The sequence below is a fragment of the Megascapheus bottae genome, chromosome 7, assembly GCF_031878675.1.
Source record: "Megascapheus bottae isolate mThoBot1 chromosome 7, mThoBot2.hap1, whole genome shotgun sequence".
Classification (NCBI taxonomy): Eukaryota; Metazoa; Chordata; class Mammalia; order Rodentia; family Geomyidae; genus Megascapheus; species Megascapheus bottae.
In genome coordinates, this window is record NC_143515.1 from 51,236,577 (window position 1) to 51,264,059 (window position 27,483).

The window sequence follows — 27,483 nt, forward strand, 5'->3', positions numbered from 1 at the left end:
AAGGTATGTGCCACCAGGCCACCATGCTTCCCCTCCCTCACAGTGAGACACCACACCAAGCCATTGGTTGAGATGTGAGGACTTATCTGCCCAGGTTGGCTTTGAACTATGATATTCTAATTACTATATCCAAGTATCTAGGATGGCAGGCTTGTGCCTCCACATCCAACTTAAACACCTCCTGAAAAAAATCTCCTGCTTTGTAAAATACACAAATGACCTAAGATCATCTACAGAAAGACACAAGTTCTAGAACCCACCAGTGTAAGTGGGGTTCACAGGCTGACAGCAGTGCATGGTAGAACACAGTAGGATCATTGAATCATTGCTGAATCACATTCCACAAGGCAATTCAAGGGCACAAAAAGATTAAAAAGCACTGCCAGGAAAAGCAGAGATTGCCCCCTACCACTTCCTCTGCCCATCCTGCTTCTAAATGGGAAACAGATCTAGTCAGCACAGCATGCTTTTGCTCTCTACCCAACCTCCTCAATGCAATAGTCAGGACACTGCCGAATGGCTCAGGAAGTGTCCCACTCCCAGCCAATCAGAGCCTGCATTTCCAGATAAAACCCCACTGCCTTGTCCCTTGTTTCATTCTGTCTTTTGCAGCTCTGAGTTGTCTTCACAGTACAGTTGACTGAAATCCTTGCCTGTTCCTTGGTGAGCCTGGCACTGTGAAAGTCCCCAGAAAGAATCCTTGACAGTCAAGGCCAACCTACTTCTTCAGAACTATCTATTCTCTTCATTGTTCTGAGAGAGCTCCAGTGCTGGGAAACACCACTGGGAGGAGATTGGTGGGGCTGTAGAAGACAGACACACTGCCAGGGTGGAAGGATCTCTGCAAAGACCTCACCAAGTGTGTCTCCACACCCCCAGCCAGTGGCTCTCAGTCCTGGCTGCAGGGGTGGGAGAGTCTTTCACAAAGCCCTGGAGCTTGGCCTCACCCCCAGAATATGACCAACACAGGAAGGGACCTCTGAACATAGTGTTCCTTATTCAAAATGCAGAAGTGGCCTGGCACTTGAGGCTCAGGCCTGTACTCCTAGTTATTTGGGAGGCTGAAGTCTGAGGATGGTGAATTGAAGCTAACACCAGACAGGAAAGTCCTTGAGACTCTTATTTCCAATGAACTACCAAAAACATGGAAAGTAGAGCTGTGGATCAAGTGATAGAATGCTGCCCTTGAACAAAAGAAGCCCAGTAGTAATGCCTAGTCCATGAATTTAAGCCCAGGACTGGCAAAGATGAGAGAGGAAAAGAGAGAGGGAGAGAAGGAGGGAAAGAGGGAGGGAAGGTTAAATAGTGAAAAAGAAGGGGAGAAAGATAAAGAGGAAGAAAGAGGAAGGGAGGGAGGGAAGGAGGGAGGGAGGGAGGGAGGGAGGGAGGGAGGGAGGGAGGGAGGGAGGGAGGGAGGGAGATATAAAGAAATGTTTCAGTTTTGTTTTGTTTTTTTCTGTCATGGTAATTTTTTTCCCTGCCAATTCTTGAACTTTGAGCCTGGTCACTGTCCCTTAGTTTCTTTTGCTCGAAGCCAAGTGCTCTACCACTTGAGCCACATAATCGTACATGCATAGTGAGAAACTTTGCAGATGGGACCAACATAAAATTTACTTATGCTTCCCATGTTCCCTCTGCATACAGCTTGAGAGGTGATTTTATATCGTGTTTGAAATACTTTTGTGAATAAAATGAAGTTTTCGTGGTGTGGAATTTTCATCAGTCTGTGGTCAAAAAATGTTTGGAGAATTTCACAGTGACAAATTTCCAACCCTGTGTGTACCTGTGTGTAAGTAGTAGTACTCGTAGTAGGGCTTAAACTCATGGTGGAGGTGCTGTCTAGTAGCTTTCTCACTCAAGGGTGGTGCTCCACCCTCTAAGTCACACTATACTTCTAACTTTTTGGTAGTAACTGAACATAAGAGTCTATAGACTTCACTGCCTGGGTTGGCTTTGAACTATAATCCTCAGATCTCAACCTCTTGAGTGGCCAAGATTATAGGTGTCAACCACAGCCATCTGGATGATTGCCAACTTTTGGATTAGTGAGTGCAATCTGTGGTGTACAAAGCTTTCATGAGTCACATGCAGCAGAGCTAGGAAACAGACATAATTTAAATATGAACCACCATCACTCTCCCAGGCAACCCTTTCAACTTCGTCCCTTACAATGCCCATAGCCTGTCGTGAGGCCTCACTTCCTCTCTGCACAGTGGCTCAGGCTCCTCTGCCTACCAACCCCGCTTCTCTTACCTGCTGGCCCCGGCTTGTAGTTCAAGCTCCAGTCAGCTGAGACATGGTACACCAGTAAACTGCAAATCATGGAAAAGGAAGCAGTCCACTGCAAGGGACTGAAGTGGTCCACTGGGCCCCTTCCTGTTCTAGATCATTCCCAGCTTCTGATGACAGAGGCCTGGGAGACTTGTCTCTCCAGTTAACCACCCCCTAAAACCCAGAAGTGGGGGTGCAACTCAAATGGTAGACTTGCCAGCCTTAAGCACAAAAGCCCAGTGAGAGTTTGAGGCCCTGAATTCAAGCCCTAGGACTAGTACACATGCACACACACACACACACACACACACACACACACACACACACACAAATGGCAAAACCTAAGGAGGCTAAATAGCAACTGACTATACAAAAAGACCAAGATGGAGGATCTTTAAAGATGAATGTGGGTCTCTAAGCTATACTAGAAATGTTTTTAAAATTTGAGGTTGATGGATTGATATCTACCAATTTTCCCTTGGTACCACCTTCTACAACAAATGCCTTGCCTGGGATCACAGTACATATGCTACTGAAGAGACAGAAAAGTTCACCTTCTCAGTTGGAAGTAGTCAGCTTCACAAAGCCACTGTTTGGCTCAGTGTCTCTCTCCCACCCCTCTACATAAGCAAGGCTTCCACTGATGAGTTCCCATCAAACCCAAGGAAAGGGCTGGAAGCATGTAAGCTACCTCCCCTCCCTTCCTCAAAACCAACTTAGGTGTTAGATATTTACTTGAATTTTTATCAGGAAGCCGATCTATCTTCCACACCACAGCCCGGTAGGCACTGTCATACTTTGCCGACCCCACAGTGACAAGAATGACGGGTTCAGACTCAAGTTCGTGTAAACCACCCAGGCATGCCCGGCGGTTCATTTTGGCTTTCAAAGACTTCTGCCTCTGGAGATTCATGGTCCAGAGGGCTTTGACCCACTGAGATGGGACGGGAAAGTGGATAGTGATATTGTCACAGAACCTCAAGGAACTGGCTTGAGCCACTGGGGCCATATTGACAAAAGCCTGTAGTTCCACATAAGCTCCCTGGACAACCACTGCAGACTTCAGAGAGAATGGAAGTTCACCTCCTTCATACAGAGTCTTGAAACGCATCAGCTCAAACTTGCAGGCATCAAGAGGTATGAATTTAATGATTCTTGATTGCTCAAATTCTTGGGCCTTCACACACTTGTGAAAATGGTAGTCAAGGATATGGATCCCCTTCTTATCTGGGTCATTTTCAAAACTGCCTTCATCTCGTTTCTGCAGCTCAAGGTCATTCAAAGTTAAAAAGCATGCAGTATTCCCATTCACAAAACAGAGGCAACAGACTTGAGTTATCACAGCACTTTCCACCAGTTTCCCATCTTCTCTTGTGACTTTACCCCAAAAGTGATCCACAATTTCCAAGGAAATTTCTTGCTCCTCATAACTCTTCTTTGGTTTTGAAATAGCCGGTAGCTTCATCAGCTCCTCCTCCACAGTAGTGAGAAAGTCAAGGAAGTCCCGGTAATCCGTGGACCCCAACTTCAACATCTGCTCAATGTCTGGCTCATGAACTATTTCTGTCTTAGAATGATATTTCCTTTTCTCTGTGTAGCACACATGCTCGATCTTCACAGTATGGATCTTCCCGGTCACACTAAAGTTCTCCACTTTGGGTTCTGAGAGCCTGCAGTAAGGATCGAGCTGTAATTCTTTGAATGGGTTCTCTAACCCCTTCTCATAATACATTTGCAAAATCCCACCGGGCAACACTTTCAAAAAAATCGGTCCCCATTGCCGGGAAGACATCATGTTCTTCTTCTCAGGAATTCTCATCATGAAGGACCATCCAGCTTTTGGCTGACTCCTGAAGAGTGTGTGAGGAATAAAGGAAGAGTGTGAGTCTTCAACTTCTGGATCCTGGATGGGCACATTCCCAAGAGGGTCTCGGTTCTCAGCTGATTGGAGATGTTCAAGCTTCTCACAGATATAGTTGAGTGAACACTTATTTAGACTTTTTTGATCAATAGGCATCTCCTTGTCTCGTGATGACAACGTCTTTCTGCTTCCTGGAGGGTCAAAGGTAACTTGAGAAGCACCACCTTCATCTATCCAGAATGGATTTGAAAAAGCACAGTCCTCCCGAAAATACTGAAACTGGGAAGCATCACTTCGGGCCCCTGGGTTTAGGGCCTGCTGTGGGCTGGTTCCATCTGTAATGTCTTCTCTAGGAGCAGGGAGTGTACATGAGTGGTCAGGAGACAAACGAGGTGGCATCATAGGTGTTACAGAGGAACATGCTCCTGCTGTTGTCGGGGGACAAGATGATTCTGGAATGGGATACAGCACATGAGTCCCTGCTTTGGGGATTCCAGGAAACCCTGGGAAGTCTTTGGTAGGTGTAGAAAGAGGAGAATTACTTGGAGGTCCGGGACTGAAGTAAAAATCTACAATCGGAGAGGGAAGAGGGGTACTGCTGGTGGAAGAAGAGCTGCTGGGAAACTCTCGAAGACCAGGAAGGTTCAGCTTAAGTCCATTTGGTCTGCAGACACCTGGGTTCTCTGGAGGAAAATTCTTAGGCTTTTGAGAAGATTGAAAAGCAGAGTCATCATCAAAGGTGACCCAGCTGCCTGGGTTGGGAGAACACATCTTCAGGACCAGTTTTGTCAAAGAATCAGATGTGCTGTTGCCTTGTTTATGTTAAAGGAGAAAGAGAAAAGAACAACAACAGGTTAAATTTCACATCCTTTGGTTCTGAGAAAGATTTGAGTATAAAAGCATATATACTTACTGATTGCAAATGTACTGTTTTTTTAAAATCACTCTTTTGATAGATAAGAGTGGAAGAGAGAGATCCAACTATACTCTGTCTAGCAAAAACCCACTTTGGGTTTAATATAACACAGAGGCTAAAGAGGTGGCAAAGGATATTTCATGCAGAAGGAAATCTTCATGGAAGATTACTTAGAAAAAACAAAAGGTACTGACCACTGGTGGCTCATGCCTATAATCATAGCTACTCAGAAGGCAGAGATCTGAGGATAACAGTTCAAAGATATCCTGGACAGAAAAGTCTGAGACTCTTATCTTCAATTAAGCACCAAAAAAGTGGAGCTATGGCTCACGTAGTAGAGCACTAGCCTTGGGCAAAAAAGCTCAGAGACTGTGCCCAGGCCCAGAGTTCAAGCCCCAAGACCAGTACAAAAAAAGGGGGGGTGGGGAGTGGGGAACCAGGAAGTACTGGTGGCTCACCCCTGTAATCCTAGCTACTTGGGAGGCTGAGATCATATGGCCACAGTTCAAAGCCAGACAGGCAATTAAAGACTGTGAGACTCTTATCTCCAATTAGAAAACAGGAAGTGGCACTCTGGATCAAGTGGTAGAGCACTAACTAACCTTGAGCTGAAGAACTCAGAGACAGTGCCTAGGCCCAGAGTTCAAGCCCCACAACTGACAAAAAGAAAAAAAGCATGGGGAGAGGGAGGAGAAAAGCCACAGAGGACATTGGGACAAATGGCCAAATGGGATTACCAGACATACTGAATATTCCACCCAGCAGTAGCAGAATGAAAGCACATTCTGTCAAACATGCCTAGAACATTTCCCAAAGAGATCACATAAGTCACAAAGCAAACTTTATATCTTCAAAGCATAAAATAATACATATTCTTTTTGCCAATCATAATAGAAAAAAAACTTTGAAATTAACATCGGAGGAAAAACTAGAGAATTCACAAATAAGTAGAAATTAAATAATATGGCCGGGAGTATAGCCTAGTGGTAAAGTGATTGCCTATCATGCATGATGCCCTGGATTTGATTCCTTGGTACCACATACACAGAAAAACTGAAGTGGTGCTGTGGCATAAGTGGTAGAGTGCTATCCTTGAGAAAGCTCAATGTGCAGTTCAAGCCCAGGATTGGCAAAAGAAAGAGAAAGACAAGACCAAAAGAACAAAAGGCACATGGTATCCTTAATATGTGGCTATTAGATCCAAACAGTACAAGAGAGAGGACTCAATATTTGCATACCCAATGTTATAGACATGGTATTGGAAATATAAACATAACTACATAGACATAAAAACCTATGACTCTATAGACATAATGTTTTATTTCATAAATTAATACAAACCCTTAGCCTAATTTTGATTATGTTCTAAAAACTAAGGGCCAGTGATTGTATATAGAGATTCCCTTCTTAAACACTTGCTTGTTAAACATGTCATTTGAAATATGATGTAAAAATCAATGTTAATAAATTCTTTAATAAAAAAAGAAAGAGAAAGAAAGATTGATTAAATAACATGAAACTCCAATAATGTATAAACTCGGCAGTCACAATTATGTAGTCACATGATTGCAATGAGGTTGGGGAGAATCAAAAAGTATGTGGAGAAAAAGGAAAATGAAAATTATAACAAAAGTATGCTAAGGAAGTCGATGAGAAATTTCTCAAAGAAATAATGTAGCATGGCTACTGGGGTCATTAAATTGATTTCAGTAGTGGATGCCATATCAAGTTGGACTGGAGTAGCCTGTGTTCAAATTCTATAGTTTTCTCTCTCTTTAGACACACACACACATACACATATATGGGGGTATGGTCTCTACATATACACACATATATTCATGCCGGGGCCAGCCGGCAGCAAACCAGGGTTCGCAGATTGGGGTTCCTGAAATAGGGGGCAAGGACTAGGAAAAAATAGGAGACAGACACACCGGGTCCGGGATATCTGCAGCCCAAGTAAAGACTGCCTTGTTTATTGTCAACTCCAGCTTATATCCCTTCTTGAAACCAGGGAACTTCCAACTGTTACATTCATATGGTAAATCTCAGGTAATTTAAACAGAATAAGGCCATAAAACAATAAGACAATAAAGCCATGCTCTGATGCAAATCAAGGTACAATCTGATTCTACTCTGGCTCCCAACATATTCATACATATATACACACTCATTTTTAAGTATCTATATTTTGAGTATATATGTATATTATATATGCATGTGTATATATACATGTACATATATAAACACACATATAATTAGAAGACAAAGATTAACAGTGAAAAAAATCAACCCACAAGTAAAATCCAGGACTAGTTGGCTTCATAGCTGAATTCTACATAATATTTTTTTTAAATGCCCAGAAATCATGCACTGTGAGGGTGGCCAAGGGAGCTAGAGTGAGGCGCAGCCCGAATCTTAGCATACCGGGCATACCTTCAGTGATTACACTACAGCATCTCTGGGGTCCTTTCCGACTCTCAAACAATTCTATGGTAGTGCGGTTGACATCCAACTGAAAATGCTCTCAAAGGCAGAAAGTGTGTTACCACTAAGCACATGGGGGATTTTTACCCAAACTGACAGCAACATCCACCAGATCTACTGAGGTAGAAATGGCTGGGGCCCAGGGGAAAGGCTGAGTTTTCTCCCTCCAGCCCTTTCCTGCTGGGTAATGAAGGCAGGCTCAGCTCAGGCAATCATTCAAGCTTGGGAAAGAGCCAAAGCAAAGAGAGGGGTGGGGGGAATGAGGATGCAGTGTCTATGCTGCGGCTGCACATTCCTGAGGGCATAAAAAACACACAGAGAGCAGCAGGCAGGCTCTGGGCTCTCAGGAGGGCATTTCATGTGCCTCCTCTAGGTTGAAGTTGCTGGGAAGTCTTTCCCCAGGGAACAGGAATAGGCCACCAGGAGGCTCAGAGGCAAGAACCAAGCATCTGTGTTGGTTTTTTTTTTGTTTTGTTTTCTTTTTGTTTTCTTTTTTGACTGAGAGAAGGAATCCAACCAAAACAAGACCTTCCATAAGGCAAGAGCTGGTGAAAACATTTACTTCGGTGGGGATGATTAAGAAAAGGAAAAGGAAGAGTAAGAGAAGAGATGGTGCCACTCCAGGCTGAATCCATGCCAAACTTTCTGCCTCATCTGCTTTTCTGTGGTAGCTTTGCAATTCCAAACAGTACTGTTGATTTCTTCAAGTCTGTTGAATTATGAGACAAAATAAACTGATTTCCCTAAGCCGGATAAAGAAACATACTTTATAAGCTGTTCTGATTTTTTTTGAAAATACACCTTAGAAAGAAATCACCTATGCACAAATCTCCTCCATGAACAGTGCTCTTCCAGGGCCGCCCATGCAGGGCTGGTACCTGGAGGCTGTGGGCCTAACAGGGTGGAGTTTGGCGCTGTTATAGACCAGATGCTCCAGCTCCCCCAGGCAAGGGTACATTGGTTTCCTTTTGGCCTCTTCCCTCCTCCCCTTTCATAACGATCTCTCACCCCTGCTGAGAACTCCCACTAAATGACTAAAGGTTTCTGTTCTGACCCCAGGGCCCCTTGCTGTCTGTCTGTCAACTAGAGCCCTTCCTGTCCTCCCAAGCTTATGGCAGAGAAAGGGCTCCATCCTGTCCAGAGATGGTCTGGGGATCACCTTTGAGATCCTTCCAGAAATCCTCTTTAGGCTTCAGTACCAGGGGTTTACTTCTGCTCTGGTTTTGTTTTTATCTTTCCTTGCAATGCAAGTCTGACCCCTGGCAGATCCCTGAACCATCATCTCATTTAAACTACAGGACCATCCAGCGCAGCCCACAGCATGGTACTCTTTTTCCAAAACAGTTAGGAAAAAGAGGGAGACTCCGGGCTCCTTCCCTTCTTCCTTCCTCATATGCAAACATTTCTTAGTCTGATCCTCTATCTCCTCACTCAGCCCCCACCTTTCAGAGGTTTGTTCTCAATCAGTCTAGCTATCCTGCAACTGCTCCAGATAAGAGTTCAGACGCAGGGCAGGACACCAAGAATCTGAGGGAGGCGCAGACAGGAAAAGAAAATCCATTGCAGTGGAAATTTCTAGAAATCTACTTCTAAGATTAAAGATGGCTAAGGGCAGTGTTTGCTTCCCCTTAAGACTGTGAAGACATTCTTCTGCCTGTGTTGACAGCAGCAGAAGAATATACCTGATCTAAGCACAAATTTCAAGTACATTAGATGCATTTGCCTATTCATACTAAAAAAAAAAAAAAAAAAAGATAAAAGGAAAAAAAAAACAAGGACAAAGAAAACTGGTAACTACCTAACCAAATGTGCCACAGAAGGCATTCAGAAACCTACTGCATTCTCTTAGATGTACCCAGAGTTCAACAATCCCCAGTGTAGAGAAGCTATAAACTTTAAAATGGTCTGTCTACAACAAGAAAGGCTGGGCCATACAAACATGCAACAACAATATCAACAGAAGTGCCGCAGTTGTACACCATTCTTGCACTGCACCCCTTCTCCAGCATTTAAGAATTCCTATAGAATTCTTCCAGGAATATTCTGGAGACTCTAGGAGCTGATTCAACTTATTTCCCAAGGTAAATAAACAATAGCCATTAATACCTTGTTGTGTTTTTTTTGTTTGTTTGTTTGGTTGGGTTTTTTTTGCCAGACCTGGGCTTGAGCTCAGGGCCTGAGCACTGTCCTTGGACTTTCTCAAAGCTAGAGTTCTACCACTTGAGCCTCAGCACCACTTCCAGCTTTTTTTTCTATGTATGTGGTACTGAGGAATTGAACCCGGGTCTTCATGCATGCTAGGCAAGCACTCTACCACTAGGCCAAACTCCCGGCCCCAATCAATACCTTGTTGTAAAAACAACATTACAAGCCTTATAAATGAGACACGGGTTGTGGGGGAGACAGGGATGATCATGGCTTCATCAAAAAGGAATTTGGAGTAAAGAGTTTCACGTCATCACAGGAAGAAAACATAAATTCTTGAAGAAGCTGGGTGAAGTTCTTTGGATGATGTCTCATTTGTTAGAACATTTTTTCCATTTTGCCTACAAATGTCCGGCACAAAACTCTGGAAAATTTTGATTATAAATGCTGGGTGCTGGTGGCTCTCGCCTTTAATCCTAGCTACTCAGGAGGTTGAGATCTGAGGATCATGGTTCAAAGCCAGCCTGGGCACAAAAGACTATGAGATTCTTACCTCCAATTAACCTCTAGATACTGGAAGTGGTGCTATGGCTCGAGTGGTAGAGCACTAACTAGCCTTGAGATGTAGAGCTCAGGGACAGCACCCAGAGTTCAAGCCCCATGAACAACAAAAAAAATTTTTTTATTATATCCTTTTAAAAATATGCCCTTCCTACCTCTTATCCATTCTATGAAATGCACAGATAAGTCAGGTGCTTGTGGCTTGGGCCTGTAATCCTGGCTACTTTGGAAGCTCACACATCTGAGGATCAAGGTTTGAGGCCAGCCCAGGCAGAAAAGTCTATGAGATTCTAATGGCCAATGAACAAGTAAAAAGCCGAAGTAAAGGTGTGGCTCAAGTAAAATCCAAGTGCAAGTATAAGGCCCTAGATAAAACCCCAATACTTGTGATCGCACATACATACACACATACACATACACACACACACACACACACACACACACACACACACACACACACACCCACAGATGAGGCTCTACCTTAGTCGGCAGATTGCCAAACTTTGCCAGGATCCAAAAGGGTGGAGAAGCAGCATTACATTTGCAGCTGACGATACAATATATTCGCACAGAACAGCCTTCCCTATGGTCCCAGCACCCAGTTTCTCTCCATTACCCCTCCATGGGGTAAGACTTGCAGAGCTCACCTGGGCTCAAGTGACAAGTAGCACTAACACCTCTGGATGGCCTCCTGATAGTGTCCCATCCAACTTAGTTTTTGAGGCTTCTGACTTTTTGCTCTGAAACAATGCTCCTTAATCCAGAGAAGGAATGTCTTCCTGTCAGTGAGTATCTGCGTGGTTTCATTGGCTATTCCCCAAATAAGGAATTCTCACACTCCAGGAGCGCCAGACTCCTCCAGAGCAACTCTAAGACCAGCCCACAGCCACACTTGCTAAATTCCTTGTTTTGTGTGGTGAAAGCTGGTAATCCACTCACCAGCATTGCTAGCCCAGGATCCCTATCAGGGAAACAAAATCAAAGTCAGGGCAAGGCAGGGCAGGCCAGGGTGTAAAAAAAAATCACAGTGAAGACTTCTCTTAAAGGTTTGCCTTGATAGAGTTCCAAGTTCCATTCATGCATGTTCCCCGTTGCAGGGAAAGCAAAATGAAGATAACATAAGCCATAAGAACAATGAAAAAGCTTCACCCTCATCTTAGGTCATGAGTCATGTTAGTAAGGCATATGGTCTGCAACCATTTTATTGGATCACAAAGCCATGTGGTGTTTCATTCAGTTATGTGACAGGAAATACCATTTGCAAAATATTAAACCATAGTCATCTACTGACGACTTCAAATATTATCAGCTTTGTCTCCCAAGCTCAACTCCCCAGCCTATGGCACTTTGCCAGCATAAATTTGCATCCTGGCTTTATATATGTGTGTGTGTGTGTGTGTGTGTGTGTGTGTGTGTGTGTGTGTGTGCGCGCGTGCATGTGCGCGTGCACGCGCACGTAAATACTGGGGCTTAAACTCAGGGCCTCATGACTTTTTTCCATGTAAGATTGGTGCTCTTACACTTGGCTTCCCTTCTGCCTCACCTCTAGCCTTTTAGAATATACTCTGTCTAGTCAGAAGGAAGGTTAAGAGCCATAATGCTGGAGGAAGCATCTGGTCAACCTGAAGACTATGTTTCCATTCTGCTTAACTCATGACTGTGCCTCTGCCCTGCCCTCAGGACCCAATCGTGAGGCTCCTGCCTCACACTCTCCTGGGGAATGTTTCTTTGTGTGGGTCCTCACAAAAGCCCTGCGCTGAAACCTAAGGCCAATGTGACATGTGGAGACAGGGACTGGGGGTGAGGGTGGGGTATATGAATGGGTCATGGGAGTGGAGCTTCCACAAACGTGATCTGTATCCTCTAAGACAGAGAGAAAGCTCCGTCTCTTTCTGCCATCTGAGGATACAGTGAGATGTCACCATCAGCCACCTGCAAGAAAGCCTTCACCAGAACCTAACCAGGCTGGTCCCCTGATCTCAGACTTCTAGAGCTACAGGAAATCAATCTCAGTTGTTTATGAGTAACTCTGTCCTTGAAGACAGCATCTCCCAAAATAGAGCAGTCAATAAGTAGTACAGATAAACATGCAGCCTCATCCAGTGCCAGAAATGGTTCACCACATCCTCAGCCTGTGGGATGCTCATGCTTCCTCTAGGAAGGAGGAACAAACAGCTTTCCTCCAGAACCCAGAGGGTGAGTGTACCTCAGAATACTCTGGAATGTGAAGGCAGAGGAAACACAGTCCACATCACCTCTGGACACCTTGGCCCTTTCATTCCGGTGCCGGCTTCTCTGTGACACCTTCCACAACAACTGATTCTGGGCCTGTAGTGGCTTCTTTGATCAGGCAGGCCCTGAGCATCACTCCCAGTTCTGCCCTTAGAGGGAAAAGGACATTGCATGCCACCTTTGCTTTTCTAGAGGGGTACACCAAAGAGCTTCCACATGGACCATGGATAGAATGATCCCTTTCCTCTGACCAGAAGAAGCCAGGAATCCCTGCCTCAAAACATCCTCTGTGCAATGAGGCACCTGTCCCTCCCCGCACCTCTCTCTGATGATTAACATTAAAGCCTCCCACCTCAGGTCTTGGCCTTTCTTGAGATGAAAGCATAGAAGGGCCCAAATACCCTCTTAAGAGATGGAAGAATGCTGCAGGAGGCCTGGAGCCATGTGTCTGCACCCCACCTCACCCCAACTCTGTCATGTACCTGCACTGTAGCCTTCACAGACCTCTGGGTACCATTCCAAGTGTCCCACTCCAGAGGGCCAGGCAATGTAGTAGGGTTAGCCATTCATCTGTATTTGAGTAAATGGTGCAGAAACAACTATTAGGCTGTTCCCTCTGTTAAATATGTGTATCCAGCACATTGCACAACCAAGTGCTGTCCAAGCTGTGAAGGAGGAAGGGAGTTGTTACCTGGGGCCACCTCTGTGCTGGACTGTGGGCTGGAACCTAGAGTGTCAACCAGCCTTCTGCCTGGCCTACAGTTCTGCCACCTCTCCTTAGTACCTGCAAGAATCAAATGCAACCTTTTTAACTGCAAATGAGAGGACAGTTCCCTCATGGGCCATGGCAATAGCTCACACACAAGGGTAGAGGAGCACAGAGGTAGAATGCCCCCTCTTACAGTGTCCCCAATTCCTAGACTTGCTTCTTCTCAGACACATTACTTAACATTTTTGGCCTCTGTTTCCTCATGTGTAATGTGAAAATAAGTAACATCTACTTCATAGGACCAAATAAGCATCACACATTATAGGAGGCTCTCGAAAACAATGAAATGAAAGGTAACTGAACACTTGAAAGTATGAAGTTCTTAAATCTGTATTCACTGCTGCTACAAGCCCAGGGTCTAAACCACATTCCATAGTTCTCTTAATAAGTGCTCCAAGGCTTTTGTACAACCCTGGATGGACTCTCCTCAAGAAAAAGAAAGTCGAGGTATATTCCAGCCAATGCAGTTATGAAATAGGCGGTGAATGCTGAATTGTGTTATGAAAGTCACTACTTAAGCAAGTCAACATAGCATGTGGAGATGTCAAATATAATCAAGAAAAGGACAGATTAAAAGTAAACAGCCCACTAGCTGCCAGTGGCTCACGCCTGGAATTCTACCTACTTGGAAGGCTGTGAATCGAAGATCACAGTTCAAAGCCAACCAGGGCAGGAAAGTCTGTGATATTCTTATCTCCAATTAACACTCAGAAAACCAGAGGTAGTGTTGTGGCTCAAAGTGGTAGAGCACTGGCTTTGAGAAATAAAGTTCACCATCAGACCCTGAGTTCCAACTCTACAACAGAAAGAAAGGAAGAGAAAGAGAGAGAAGGAGGGAGGGAAGGAAAAAGGGAGGGAAAGTGGGAGGGGATGAAAGAAAGAGAGGAAGAAAGAAGGAAAAAAAGAGAGAGGGGGAGGGAGGGAGGGAGAAGGAGGAAAGAAAGACAGAAGGAAAGAAAGAAAGAAAAAAGAAACAAGGAAGGAGAGAGAGAAAGAAAAGAGAGGAAAAAAGTGACTAGCCCTTCATCTATGTGGTTGGAGACTAAGAGGTTATGACATGGAAGCTTGGGTCCATGTTTGTCATCTGTATGATGAGCTAAGAGTCCCCAAGTCTTCTTATCACTGTTTACCAGTTCATCTCAAGCAAACCAGGGTTGGTGATCGTCCCATAAGATATTGGAGAGTGTCTGGAGATGATCTGAACTGGCATAAGTGGGGGTGTGGAATGTGACTGGAATCTGAGACTTAGGGGCCAGGAATGTGATTAACATCCTACAATCCACAGGATGGACAGACATGGAGGGGGTGGACAAGGGATTAGTTAGCTAGTCTAAAACATCCGTGGTGCTTTAGCTAAGGAACCCCACTCTGTGAAAATCAGGAAGTCTGGGTAGGGGGGTGAGCCTAGTATCCACCCTTCTGCATGGGTGAACTTCTTAGTAAATTAATTAAGGCCAAAGCTTGCTAATCTGCCCCAGCCCATACAACCAGAAAATGGTGCTGTCAGAATAGAATTCTATTTTGTCTGACTTCATGCTCTTTTTACTACACTAAATAGACTGCCAAGGAATAAAGAAGAATAGGACAAAGGGTGGATAAAGGGCTATTTTAAGAGAAGACTCAGAACTTAAAGGAAGAAGGGGGAATCTGACACTTCGAACAACAGAAAGACAGAGGGTGGAAGAGGAGCTGGTTTTACACCCACTGGTGAGGTCCCAGGTGTGATCAAGTGGAAATCTCTCCTCAGAAGCCAGACGCAGAGATGGTACCCTAAAAGGGAACCCAGGTCTAGAGATGTAGAATAAAAAGGCCTTTCCTGGTTAAGAGACAGATGAATTCCAAAGAGAAAGGGCACCCAAAGTTAAGGGCTGGGCTGCTCTACAGGGGAAGGAAAGGAAAATGGGGAAGACACACCCAGGAAGGCTAATGTCAAACCAGTACAGAGGCCCCTGACAATACAGACAGGAAGAATGTGGGCTTTCCTGGTGTAGTCAGTAGAGGTCGATGGGTGGGGGTGAGGGTTCAGACAAAAAGGCCAAAATGCAATCTGGAAGCAAGCACAACAAGCTCATGGCCTTGTCAGTGGCACAGAGCCAGGCTGCTGCCTCTCCCAGCCTACCACCCTGTCCTGCTGTCTATAACTGTGAGGTTGGTTGCTTCCCAGAGGACTGTGGCTAGTATCCTAATAATGGCCCACCTCTTTGTGCCCTGCCTCGCTTCTATTCTCAGGAACTGCATGAAGAGGATCCCAGAGCTGCTTATTCTCCTTAAAGTTCAGCCCACCCCTGGCCTTGAGGAGGAGGCAGACAAGCAAGCCTTGTATCAGACAAAGGCCTGCAAACAAGGCCTGCTTTCAGAGGAGCCTTCTGGCATTTATGTTTTGTGGGCTCTACAGTGGAACCAGCAAGGCCCTTAGCAGAGAAATGAGAAGGCATTATCCTCACAAAGGCTCCCTAGGCTGGGCTGGGGTACAGGGCCCTGAAGTTACAATGGCCCTAGATGTAGACCCTGAATTCTCCAAGGAAACCGTGAAAATCATATGTAATACAGGTGCCTCAAAGTATTTTGAGTCAGATACTACATTTCAAATAGCAAATCTTCTTTTTCCTCTCTCAAAGGCCCACTGTACCCCCTAAGGACAAACCAGGAAGACTTGGATATAAAAATCATAAACATGCCAACTGACTTATGCCTGTAATCCCTGCTACTCCAGAGGCTGAGATCTGAAGGATCACAATTCAAAGCCAGACAAGGGAAACAAACCTGAGAAAATTCTTACCTCCAGTGAACCATACAAAAGCCAGAAGTGGAGATATAGCTTAAGTGGCAGAGCCTTAAGGGGAAAGCCAACTCAGAGTTCAGAGTGTGAGGCCCAAAGTTCAAGTCCCAGTAACTGCACATGTGTGTGTGCGCGCGCACACACACACACACACACACACACACACACACACACACACACAAACACACACAAAGATTTCTCTCCAGATTTAAATGGTGACTGCATTACCAAAATCCATCACTTTGCTATAAAAATTGGCCAAATAATTTAACAGCCATCTGTAGGGAGTCAGCTAGGGCCTCCACCCTGGGCTTTGGGGAATGCACTGGCATCTTGTGCCATACCTATTCTCCCCATTTCCTCCATGAAGAGCTCCAGAGCTTTTCCCATGAGCTGTTATGAATTAAAGCCACACAGACCACAACAATGAATGAGGCCTAGTAGGATGATGAGAAAAGGCCAAAGTTAAGAGAGCCTTCTGTTCGAATTTTAAACCTGCTAAGGCCTAGCCATATGACATGGCACAGGAGACCAGAGCTGGTCTTGCTGTGAAGTGAGGGTAATGTTAGTTACTGTTATAGTCTGTTTGTCTCTCTCACTCCCAATTCCTGAGTTGAAACTGAATCTATCATATGATGGCATTAAGAGACATGGAGGTGACTAGGACCTCAGGACCCCTTTCTCTTTTGTTTGGCCAATCTTGGGGCATAGGCTCAGGGCCAGAGCCCTGTCCTTGGGTTTTTCCTCAAGGCTAGCACTCTACCACTTGAGCCATCGCACCACTTCCAACTTTTTTCTGTGTATGGGGTGCCAAGGAATTGAACCTGGGTCTTCATGCGTGAAAGGCAAGCACTCTACCACTAGTCCAAACTCCCAGCCATCAGGGCTCCTTTCTTAGGAGTAGGATTGAAACATTTAGAAAAGAAGCCCTGCAAGTCTGCTTCCTGTCTACAATGGGAAGATGCAGTGAGACACTGTCATTTATGAAGCAGGCACCGTACCTACAGTCACCTTGATCTTGGGCTTCCTATCCTCTAAAACAGAGTAATGCATTCCTATTGCTTGCGAGCTGCCAGATCTGAGGTATTTTGTAGCAGCTCACACGAAGTAAGACAGTTACTTTAAAAATGACCTTGCACACACGAAAGAAGACAACACCTTGTGAAATGGCAGTGGGTGGGGAAGACCACAAAGACCATCACGACCATCGGCTGCTGTTCCTAAGATAGCAAAGGCCAGAGAAAACAATGAATAAAAGATAACAAGGGCTTGTCCTTCTCCACTAATAGCACTGGGAAAAGTATCAGAGGCAGTGTGGTTCATGGCTTGGGGAGAAAAGATGTCAGCATGGGTAGAGACTTAGGCAGCAAAGGAGACATTCATGATGGAATTCTGTTTACTGATTTGGGTCATATGCACTGAAGCATCACTAAACAAGAAATTCACCTCCCTATCCCTACCCCCCACAAGCAGACACAAAATCCAGTCAAGTACACCCTGATTGTCACTGTGGCAGGGAGAAATGAGCAGGGCTGCCTGAAAGCCTCCATGTCCAGTAGGTGTTTTTGTTTGTCCAGGGACAGTCTTGGCAGTTGCTGTTAACCAAGCTCACACAGAAATGTCCCCTTCACTGTAGACACAGAGGCTCAATCTATGGAATTACAGAGAACAAAGGCATATTTGCTTCTATTCCTTCCACCCCCATGGAATTCCATGAATGTATATGCGCATGAATATGTAATGAATCAAACAATCCTGAAATAAGACAGAGATTTTTAAAAAGCATTGGTCAAGGTCCTATTCATCAACCAGTCTTGGGGTTTTTTTTTGGGGGGAAGGGGATTGTTTTTTGTTTTGTTTTGTTTTTTAAGAAAATCAGTCTTGCCTTGATGGCTTGGTCTGAAATACAGATATCAGTGCATAAAAATAATAGTCTTAGCTTTTAAGTACTCCGAGAATGCTTACAAAATACTTGTGAATTTTATCACTTCAAAAAGAGTACCAAAGGGCCGGGAGTTTGGCCTAGTGGTAGAGTGCTTGCCTAGCATGCACGAATAACCGGGTTCGATTCCTTGGTACCACATACATAGAAAAAAGCCAGAAGTGGTGCTGAGGCTCAAGTGGTAGAGCTCTAGCCTGGAGAAAGTCCAAGGACAGTGCTCAGACCCTGAGCCCAAGCCCAAAACTGGCAAAAAAAAAAAAAAAAAAAAAAAGAGTACCAAAGGCATTAAAAGAAATTTGCCCAGAAAGCAAAGTCTGATTAGAAATGTGTGAGCAGACACACTGATGGGATTCACTGATCAGCACTTAGCACTAGCTTCTATGTAACCCTACAAACCTCTGGTTCTCAACTTCCTCCTCTGGAGTCTAAGTGATTGCTCACTTCCCCAGCTCACCAAGTCTCTGAAGTGCTCAGAGGATCCTCTCTCCCTCTCTCCCTCTCTCCCTCTCTCCCTCTCTCCCCCACTCTCTCTCTCTCTTTTTCTCTTTCTCTCTCCCTTCCTCCCTCACTCCCTCCCTCCTTCTCTCTCTCCACATCCGTCTTTCCATCAGTGACCATGCCTAGACTACACTAGATTATTTCTAACACCTAATACAATATACATGCCAACTAAAGAGTTCTTGTACTATATAGGAATCTTTATTTTTGTGGAGGTACCAGGTTTTTGAACTAAGGGCCTTGTGCTTGTCCTTGGCTTTTTTGCTCAAGGCTGGCACTTCACCACTTAAGCTACAGCTCCACTTTTGGCTTTTTGGTGCTTAACTGGAACTAAGAGTCTCATAGACTTTCCCACCTGGGCTGGCTTTAAACCGCGATCCTTAGATCTTAGGCTCCTAAACAGATAAGATTACAGACATGAGCCATCAGTGGCAGACCTTGTATCAGATTACTTAGGAATGACAAGTGGGAAAAACACTATTTCTGCTTAGTACACACAACTTTTCCCTCAAATGTTTTTGACTCCCTGTTGGTTCACTCCTCAGACAGGAAACCCAGTGGCCTCCTCAGAAGGCAACTATGAATATATATTTTTCTCTTCAAAAGAAAAACATGTACGTATTTATGTCCAATAAGTACCTGCTGGCACCTGCTCAGTATATAACCAAAGAAGGGGGGATTCCCATTTGGTGTGAGCAGGTCTCTTTCCTCACTTCAGAATCCACAGCTAGGCCCTTCCAGATCTAGGCACCGTTAACTACCCAGGATGCCCTGTGCAGCTCCCCAGACCCTAAGAAAAGATCTCCCAGGCTCCCCTCCGTCCTTCCTTTTGCTGGCCTGATCTCATGGACTGGAGTTACCCCACCACACTTCTTCACCCCTTGACTTAGATCACACCTTCGGACACCTACCCAGCACCCCGCCCAGAATCAAGGTGTGCCCCCAGGATGCCCACCATCCCTGATACTAGTTATTTCCTTTTCCTGGGTTTCCTAAAGTGTGTGGTCTCGGGGACGTTGTTGGTTTGTTTGTTTGTTTGTTTGTATCAAGAACCAGCATTTCTGCCTATAGCCTCCCCACCTACCTGAGAACTGAACTGAAACATGAGGCTCCTGGCTAGCTGGAAATCCACTGCACGGGACCCTGAATGAGCATCGCATAGGATGATGAGCTTGAGAGGTCCTCTGGAAACTATGAAGCGTATGGTATGTTCCACTGCTCCAGCTACACTGTTCAGTGCACGTCAGTGTGGTCTCAGACTCCGAGTCTCTAGAAGCCTGGGACTGTTTCCCAGACAAAATTCTTTTGGTACAGTGACCACACACAGAGAAAAGCTTGATGCTCTGTGTGACTCCAGTGCTGTTAACAAATGCAGTGTCTGATCTCCAGGACAAGAGGCTGGGAGTAAAGTCAGGACACTGGACTCTGCTAGTTAATGAAATATACTGGTCTGGGCATTTCTCTGCTTTTGCACAATGGAACTTTCTAGCCACCCACAGTCCTATTCACCAGGATACCAGGGGGAGCAAAGAATGTGAAAAGCATGGCACAAGGGGAAATGTTGTAGTGCTTTAGAGGGCAGGGAGAGTTAAGAAAGAAGAGATGACAAAAATGAAAGAGCGGAAATAAATCAAGGGAGAAACACAGGCATCTGGGGGCAATACCAAGGATGAGAAGCTAGGGAAGTTTCCAGTATCGAAAGGCTTTCCCAAACCTGAGGGATGATGTCAAGGTTAGAGTTACCCCAGCAGAGATTTTCCTCAGCACAGTAAAGTGGAATGAAGTCACCCACCTTCTGAGATGCCAGGAGCCTGAACCAGGAACAGCCGGACCCCTTGCTGTTTGCAAAGAAGTGTGCTGAACTCAGTGCAGGAAGACAGCTAAGGATGCAATAAGCCTATTGCTTGTATAAACGGTGTAGACTCCCTAGAAAGGCACTTATTTAGGCTACAACATGGCTCACAAGGTCCAGTTCAGGGAGCAACCTTCTGAAGATGACATGCAAAGATACTAAAGGCATCCCCAATCATAATTCCCCCCATCTTTTCTGACCCCACTCTTCCCCTTATTAATGCTGAATTAAAACCCCTTTGTACAACTGCTTAAGGAAAATAAAAACAAATGAAAGAATACTAAAGAGAAGAATGATAATAAAGGGATCCCCAAGACTGGTCACCTAGATGACACTGAGGATGCATCACTGAAGGAAGGGGTCTTCTGAAAGTGTTTATTTAGGCAAGATTTGATGAGGGTTAGAAAAGCAAAGACTCTCTTAGAATCAGAAAAACACACCAAGAAATTAACACCCACTGGTAGACAACTTTTAGTTAACCTTTGTAATTCAGGAATTTTTAATGCCATATCCCTGCTGAGGAATTATCTAGCAGCTGGGTAAACCTGTCCAATGATGGAGACTTCACTAGTAAGTGAGTTCATCTCATTTTCATTGGAACAGGGGTAAGCTCTTCTCTCTCCCGTTAACTCCAAATTAACATTTTCCAAGCTCCGTCTACAGGCTGGGGACCTTCATCTAAATGTTCTTCTCTTGTACAAGCTCAGCTAGCCTGCAATACATGCCACTGCTCACTTCACCAGGGTCTTCCCACTCTTTCCTGAGAACAAAATGCACTTTCAGCCCACCCCTGAAAACACACCTGCACTTCCACACCTGCTTGCGAGTGACCTCTGCCAGCTTTGACCTCAAATTGCCAAGGGACATTGACTCTGGCCTATGTTTTGCCTAGGGCATCTCTTCCAGGGCCTGCCAGCTAGCTCAGGGCTTGCTTTATAGCTGGGTCTTGGCCTTCTTCCCCAATTGAGGCAAACACTGGTCTTGACTTTGCAGCTCTGCCTAGTTCTGAGAGCCTGTCATCAAGATATCCCATGATAAGGCTGAAAAATGATGATCCTGGATTTGTTCCACTTAATAGAAAGCAGCTGTTTGTCTGTTGGCCTAAATAATAATGGATGTTAGCATGCTCAACCAGTATTAACTATTATCTTTTCTAGCACTTCATTTGCTACATGAGGAAAGACAAGTCCAGAACAGGAAAATGATTCACTCAGGGTCACCCAGCTGAAAAGATGGATGAGAACTTTAATTTTATAGTCCAGCCCATGACTTTCAATTGCAGTTAAGACAAAGGAAGGCTCAGGCTACAGTATGTCTCTTCTGAGTGTATTTTGGAATAAATTTTCTCCATTTGGTGTGAATGCACATTCATTCTTTCTCTAACTCTACAGAAATCCATTGGAGAGGCATTTTGTGCTTTGTATATATTCCTAGGAAGATCTAAAGTAAGCTTCCCCCAGGGGGGTTAGGTCTTGATGTGTGTGAGCACAAAGTGTATGTGAATCAATTCTCACATGCATGCACACATTCACTCAACAGTGATAACTGAATGCTCTACAAACTATGCTGCATGTAAAATCACTCACATTCCACCACCTGGCAGGGATGAGGGGTAGGGGGGTGGGGTGGGGGTGGGGGAAGGGTTCTTTACCTAGTGGGCCAGTTCTCAAATGCTCTGCTAAAAAGATAAAGCTCTTTAGAGGGGCTCAAACCCAGACATATGCCTAACTCGAGATTGGCAAGAGGTCTAGTGGTCAATGCTCGGGGAGGGTGTTGAATCTGCTGATCCTACAGGGTTACAAAGGCCTTCAGAGCCAGGACCTGGTGGCTCAAGCCTGTAATCCTAGCTACTTAGGAGGCTGGGATCTAAGAATTAAAGTTCAAAGCCAGCCTAGGCAAGCAAGCCCATGAAATTCTTATCTCCAATGAGCCATCAAAGAAAACAAGTAGAACTGTGGCTCAAGTGGTGGAGCGATAGCTTTGAGTAAAAACCTTAAAGGATAGTTTTCAGGCCCTGAATTTAAACATACACACAGGCACACACATAAATACACCTGTGAGCCTGCAGGCACTCACAGACAAATCTTCAGGAAGAATGGGTCTACAAACTGACACAAAGACTGGTAATAACTACCTGAGCAGAACAGAATGCCCACACTAAGATAGAGAGGCAGAGGACAGCCTGACCCTGACCCTGCAGGTACACAGGCACTGTTGGAGCAAGTCAGGCATGAGAAGCAGATAAGGACAGATCAGTAAATACCGGCATGGAAGCCATCCTGTATCATGTTAACCAGTTTGACTTTATCCTAAGTGCAATAAGAAGGAAAAAAAGAATAGGAACCAACTAGAATTTTGCAAAGTACGTTCTGAAAGAGTAGAGGACAGATAGGAGATAGATCATCTAAAAATGGCAGGGGAAAGTGGGCAAGGGGCTAGTAGGGTCAAGTGAGAAGCCAGAGTTGAACCTGATGGCTCCAGTCCCTCTATACTGCTTTAGGGGGAGATGGGGAGAAGGGGTGTGCATGCATACAAGCACCCTAGTGCCATTCTAGGGCTTGAACTCAGGACCTTGCACTCTCACTTAGCCTTTTTGCTCAAGTATGGTGCTCTATCACTTAATCCACAGCTTCAGTTCTGATGTTTTTTCCTCTGGCTAATTGGAGATTGGGATCTTATGGACCTTATTGCCTGGGCTAGCTTAAAAATGGAATACTGATATTTCAGCCTCCTAAGTATAAAAGATTAGAGCCATGCACTGATGATGATGATGATAATGATGATTATCATCATTATTATTATTCTAAATCTTTATGTAGTTGTGCAAAGGGGTTTCAATTCAACTAATCAACTAATGATGATAATACATTTTGATCAGTGGTACTGATTAATTGATTGCCAGTCCTAGGGCTTGAACTCAGGGCCTAAGCATCATCCTTAGGCTTTCTTAAGGCTAGTGCTCCACCACTTGAGCCACAGTACCACTTCTAGCTTTTTCTATGTATGTGGTACTGAGGGAATTGAACCTGGGTCTTCGTGCATGCTAGGCAAGCACTCTACCACTAGGCCAAACTCCTGGCCCTCAATAGTTTTTAAAGCTTAAAAAATAAGTAGAGCTCTAGCTTTGAGAAAGCCCAAAGACAGCACTCGGGCCTTGAGTTCAGTCCCCAGGACTGGCAATAAATAAATAAATAAATAAGGAGGAAGGCAGGCACTGATGGCTCATGCCTATAATTCTAGCTAATCAGGAGGCTGGGATCTGAGGATCATAGTTCAAAGCCAGCCCAGGCACAAAAGTCCATGAGACTCCCATCTCCAATTAACCACAAGAAAACTGGAAGTAGTGCTTTGGCTCAACACAGTAGAGTGCTAGCCTTGAGCTGAAGAGCTCAGGGACAGTGCCCAGGCCCAGAGTTCAAGCCCTACAACCAACTAATATTAATATTAATAATAATAATAACATGGAGACAGCAAATTAAAAAAAAGCAAAACAAAACATGGAGGCAAAATTGATTATGAACACAACAACATCTCCAAGGCTGTGCAAAACTCCAATATCGCCTTCACTCTTCTCCATGGTAACTTAGTGGCCCCCAAGAGTGCTGCTTCTTGTGCAATAGGGTTGCCTCAAATGGAACAGCTGCTCAATAGTGCATGTATGTGATGATCAAATAAATATCAAAAGGTAATGGATATAAGGAAGCAGAAGACAAAGCAGGTTAGGATCCAGGATACATAGAAAAGTCAAGTCCAAGAAAGGCAACATCAGAAACAAGACAAACAGAAAACAAGAGGGCAGGAGAGGGGAGGGGAGGGAAGGGGAGGGGAGTAACACACTGGAAACAGAAAAGCATAGGCAGAGTAGGAAACTAGCAAAGGAGACAGCCCCAGTAGGGGAGCTGCTGTCAGTCCCCAACAGAGTGATTCGCACTCAATTCACAGTGCCAGGTAAGAATCTGCTCAGACAGACAAACAGGCCATAATCATTCCAAGTCAGGCCGGGTTGGCACACATGGATACACATACGTGTGAGCAGCTAAGGAGGTGCATCTGGGGACATGAGGAACATGTAGGAGAGGGAGGCAGATCCTGACGAGCAGGGGGCTGTTTGAAGCTGGTTAAGCCCATCACGTCTGTGGTACAGGGCCATTCTCCACTAAGAGTTTTACAGTCAAAGATGACTGATAAAAGAGGATGATGCCAGAAGCTGGAAATCATCTGCTTTGTTACCTTTGTTATGTTTTCATGCTGGGAATCAAACCCAGGGCCTTGATCATCCTAGGCAAGCAGTCTACCACTGAGCTCATTGGAAGAAGATGCTGATCTAAGCAAGTCACACTTGCTGGAACTGGAGGATCCTCACATTATTCTCCAATTCCCAGCAAAGCCTGATCACTTTTTTGAAGCACCCTGAATAATCAGAAGCACTTCACCACAGCTACTGAGAATAGTCCTGACTGGACATGTTCTGTGAGGGCCATAACTAGCAGAGGCACTGGGATTGTCGCAGAATTTATGAGGCTCTACATGAAGCCACAAACGAGGAACAGGCCTGGAGCTACACTAAGGGAGGGGTGACGATGTGAGATTAAAATATTTCTCTGTGATGCATTGATGCAAGGCAGAGCCAAGGAAAACAAGGTCAGAGCATTGATTACCACCTTTAAAACCTCTTCAAATTAGCCCTGAATATGAGTTACCGTGGGCTAGGAAAACAACGTTCAAAAGGATGAACAGAGCCACATGTCAGGCCTGTCTCTGAATTTCTGGGTCATGACTGTTTTGAATTAGTATTTCGAATACTGTTTCCATGAACATCTTGGCTTAGCTCTGCAATGGAAACGCTATTTTTGTGCTCTGAGCACACATGTTTATATAGAGGAATATCCATAATTCCAATCAAATCTTGTTTTTTGTGATGTGCCTTTTCTCTACTGAAAAACAGTCACGGCTCTCCTCACTATTATATCTGATAAGACTCCTAGAAAATTCAGCATCAAATACAGATGCTGCAGGATTCAGATGAATGAGTATTGTCATTCATTTTCGATCTTGTAAAGTTCTCAAGGAAACTTTCAGTTCTTCCTTTTGCTAGGGCTCAATCTTCTTCAATTCTATGACTCACCTAACCTTCAATGGCTCAGGGATTTCATTCATGATCCTTCCTGAGACAACTGAAGCCTCAAAGTGGCTCCAGTTAATTTTTTTTTGCCAGTTCTGGAGCTTGAATTCAGGGCCTTGGCACTGTCCTTGAGCTTTCTCAAAGCTAGCACTCTACCAATTAAGCCACAGAACCACTGCCAGCATTTTCTGTGTATGTGGTACTGAGGAATCGAACCCAGGCCTTTGTGCATACAAGGCAGGCACTCTACCACTAGGTCACACTCCCGGCCCACCTAGCTGATATTTTTGTTTAATACACTTCCTCTGAAACTGAACACTTATGAAATTGATTTTGTAGGGAAATCTGGGGCCAAGCTGTGAGAGCGGAAAAGGATTAAGAGGCTGGAATGCTACCTCCTCAACACCCAGAGGGCTGAGAACCCGACCCTGGAAAGGTCAAATAGACGAGGCAAGACAAATGTGTAAGTTATTACCCTAAGTTTGTTTAAATTAGACCCTAAACGCTTGAGACGATTATTTGTTACAGTTAAATGTTTTTCTGTTCCCTGACGATAAGAGAGTTCATTATCACTATGTGTATAAGCTAAACCTGATGTTAATGATTGTGACCACAAAATGGATTGATATCCTATTTTCTGCACATACCTATAGTCACCTCCCCTGTACTGAACTGAATAATGTGGCTCACGCCTGTAATCTCAGTTCTCTCAAGAAGCTGAGATCTGATGATCTGTGTTGGAAAACAGCCCCAGCAAGAAAGTGCACGAGACTGTTATCTTCAGCCATAAGTGGAGCTGCGGTGTAAGGGGTAGAGCAGCAGCCTTGAGCTAACAGAGAACACACAAGTCCTGAGTTCAAGCCCCAGTACCCGTATACACATATACAACACAGAATATATCCACCAACAAAACAGAGCAAAAAGCTATGTTTCAGTCGAGAGGAACAAGGTCATTAAGTAACAACAGTTATTCTGTGAAAAGACCCAGCGGGATGAGCTAATGGCTAGACAAAAGCCTAAGACAACTTATCCAAGAGAAATCTAACCTGATAACCTACAAGATGGAGGAAGCCAGTACGAGGTAAAACCATGGCCTCTTCCCAGCCAGAGGCTCTGAAGAACCTTGAAATAATCAAAACAGGGGAGGGAAAGTAAAGGAAGGAGAATAAAGCTTTTGAACATTAACATATGCTAAGCGCTTGGCCTGTACTAATTCCTGTCTTCTCACTTAGGTTCAAAACAACCTACTGAAGTAGATTTTGTAATAAAGAGAAGAAAACTGTCTGGGGGATGTTAAATAACTTGTCCAAGGCCATAGACCCAGCTAGTGGCAGAGGTCGCATTAAAACCCTGGTGTGAGCCAGGTGCTAATGGCTCACTCTTAGAATCCTAGCTACTCTGGAGGCTGACATCTGAGGATCATGGTTCAAAGCCAACTGGGGCAGGAAAGTCCATGGGACTCATCTCCAATTAACCCCCAGAACACTGAAGTGGATCTGTGGCTTGAGCCTTGGGCATAAAAGCTCAGGTACAGCACACAAACCCTGAGTCCAAGCCCTACAACTGACAAGACAAAAAAAAAAAAAAAAAAAATCCTGGTCTGCTTGACTCCAACGTCTATTTATTTTCCATTATTTTCCACTACTAGCTGATGTGACAACCAGCAAAAGCCTGGGACTATTGCTTGATTTGTTCCCTTCAGATTAAGAACAGGGTTTGTGGGGCTGGGAGTTTGGCCTAGTGGTAGAGTGTTTGCCTAGCATGCACGAAGGCTCAGGTTCGATTCCTCAGTACCACACGCATAGAAGAAGCCAGAAGGGGTGCTGTGGTTTAAGTGGTAGAGTTCTAGCCTTAAGGAAGCCCAAGGACAGTGCTCAAGCCCTGAGCTCAAGCCCCAGGACTGGCAAATAAGAAGAAAAGAAGAGGAAGAGGAAGAAGAAGAGGGTTTTTAGAATGAGAAAGTTATCTTTATGGATTGCTCTGCAGATATTGATCAACATTACCAGAAATGGTGTCAACCCCAAGGAAAGAACCGACGCCTCCCCACCCCC

At 44.7% G+C, this 27,483-nt stretch overlaps 1 protein-coding gene across 3 annotated transcripts in view; it reads right to left on the reverse strand.

The window, feature by feature from the left end:
• Ston1 (stonin 1) overlaps window positions 1–27,483 on the reverse strand; it is a 43,859-nt gene that overhangs the window by 10,053 nt on the left and 6,323 nt on the right. For 2 of the 3 annotated variants that reach the window (XM_090336970.1, XM_090336972.1), the window contains exon 2: window positions 3,007–4,944. In XM_090336970.1, the coding sequence (XP_090193096.1) occupies window positions 3,007–4,903 (1,897 nt within the window). In that variant the 5' untranslated portion in view covers window positions 4,904–4,944. Of the gene's footprint in view, window positions 1–3,006; window positions 4,945–10,885; window positions 10,970–27,483 lie in introns of those variants that run through there. The other variant, XM_090336971.1, reaches the window with a different exon arrangement.